The sequence below is a fragment of the Sinocyclocheilus anshuiensis genome, unplaced genomic scaffold (assembly GCF_001515605.1).
Source record: "Sinocyclocheilus anshuiensis isolate Anshui unplaced genomic scaffold, SAMN03320099.WGS_v1.1 scaffold99, whole genome shotgun sequence".
Taxonomy (NCBI): domain Eukaryota; kingdom Metazoa; phylum Chordata; class Actinopteri; order Cypriniformes; family Cyprinidae; genus Sinocyclocheilus; species Sinocyclocheilus anshuiensis.
In genome coordinates this window covers 8,156-10,273 of record NW_015552547.1, presented here as the reverse complement: position 1 = coordinate 10,273, position 2,118 = coordinate 8,156, and the positions used below count along the sequence as shown (strand labels likewise).

Here is a 2,118-nt window from a genome sequence, read left to right as displayed (position 1 = left end):
GAAAAAGGAAAATGAGGGGGAACCAAACAAACTCGGTTTCTGCAACGGAATCAAAGCATTAAATTAATTTACAACTCAAAAAGGGGAAGAAACAAGCTCAGCATGTCATAAAAAATAGGAAAACAAAAATTAGGCCTAGCAAACTAACTTTACATGAAAAAAAAATCTAAAAATTATTTTACTGAGTATTCATATATAATTATAATCTGTGTTGAAAGCGATAAAAAAATTTTTTTTGATGTTCGCTCATATTTTTGTGTTTTGGTTTTGAAACAGTCTAACAAACACACGCTCCCATGCTCACACTAACACTGTACTCAAACACGCACTCATCCGCACGCAAAAACACTCGCGAGTTGTACTGAAGCACGCCGGTCGCAAGGTGTGCGACAGCAGTGTCGGAATATTTATCCTACACACTCACAAAATACACACGTTATTAAAATATACAAGATTCTCCACGCCACTACAACTCCACCAATCAAACACATGGGTTCTAGATCAGGTGACTGCAGCCCTGTGTGACGATTGGCTGAATCGATGGCCCCTCCCCCTTTCGAAGGAGTTTAACACAAACTAGACTATTTGCTATTTGTGAGTAAATGTAGCATTCGAAGTCAAAGTTCACATGTTGTCTTTGTAGGTTTGGACAAGTTGAGTTTTCTTTTCTTTTTTGTGTGTTTATAGTCTTTTTGCAAGTACATCAGAAAAAGTTTTGATGCTTGTGCTCCAGAATGGCCCCCCAAAAAGGAGTTCATGTTTTTTTTCAGTAGGCTGAATCACTCCAGGAGGTCTTCTCTAGCTTTAAGAACTTTTCCCCATGTGGGACGTCAAAGAGAGGGAGGCCCTCACATCAGGACAACCTCTCTCTAACAAAAGGCCGAAGTTGGGTTGAGTTGCGAGGAATGGTAACACACACACACACACACACAGACACACTCGACCTCGAGCGGTCAGCGTGTCGGAGAAATGCGTGTGAAGGTAAAAGGATCTGATCTACAGGGATGCAGATTGTGGGGGCGGGGCTTGGGGCGGGGTTTAGGTAGTCGTTCAAGGTGGGTGTGGTCTTAGCAGATGTTTTCGTAAGGTCGCCTCCGGTTCTCATACTTTATAGTAGATGTTGGCGGGACTCTGAGGGGGCATCTCCTGTACGATGTAGACCGGATGGCCGTAATCCCCACTCACTTTCTCGTAGTGCGGGCAGTAGGCGGAGTCAGAAGTCCGCAGCGGGATGATGATGTCGCTAGGCTCCGAGCCGTTGTTGTTGCCGCCTCCTATGCCCCCGCCGCAGCCCCGTTTGGGCGAGGTCAGGGAGGAGAGGGAGAGTGGAGGGTGGTGCGATTCCGAGTGCTTGGCGTGTCGTCGTCGATAGCACACCACGCAGATCACGGCTGTTACGAGCAGTAGGAAAGCCGAACCGCCAGCTGCACCTGCGATAACAGCGATGTTGGAGGGGGGAAGGGGGCCGTTTTCTCCACCAGGACCTCTAGGGGGAATTCTGGGATGTGTGTTGTTTCCAGCACCTGCAAAACAGAGAAGAATTTGATCAATTCAACAGATATATAAAGACACTCCATATATGTGATCTGCTCCATCATTTTGAGTCTTTTTGACCTAAATGTATTTATTTATTTCAAGATTTCAAGAAAATAATATAAAATAATTAAATACGTCAAAATTTCAATGCTTAATTCAGTGTCATTAATAATAATTTTTGAGAAAATGGCTTTTTGTTAGGAGTTTATTCTAACATAAACTACCGTTCAAATGTTTTAGGCTCAGTACAATTTTTTGTAAGATAATATAGGGCTCAGGGCTGCACAATTAATTTAATTTCTAATCATGATTACAATTACGGATGCCACAATTATGTAATCGTTCAAAGATGCAACTACAAAAAAAGGTCCACTTACATTATTCTGCGTGCTTAAGATGTGTTTTTTTTTTCTACATGTTATCTTGCTATCAATGTTTTTCAGGAAGAGTGTTTTCAACTTATTTTCATATACAAATATGACATGCAGTTGCTTCAAATAATAGCATAAAACTATGCAAAACATCATTCAATGTGAATTGTGATGATGGTAGTTAATCGCAATTACAATTTCAAAGGAATAA

The 2,118-nt window shown here is 41.7% G+C and overlaps 1 protein-coding gene across 1 annotated transcript; it reads right to left on the bottom strand.

Moving 5' to 3' along the window:
* Positions 1-221: 221 nt before the first annotated feature.
* LOC107664265 (ephrin-B2-like) lies at positions 222-1,598 on the bottom strand. The gene is made up of 2 exons (XM_016454788.1): positions 1,571-1,598; positions 222-1,523 (listed from the first exon to the last, which is right to left on the bottom strand). The coding sequence occupies exons 1-2, from the start codon at positions 1,596-1,598 to the stop codon at positions 1,102-1,104; spliced, it is 450 nt and encodes a 149-aa protein (XP_016310274.1). The 3' UTR covers positions 222-1,101.
* Positions 1,599-2,118: the final 520 nt, after the last annotated feature.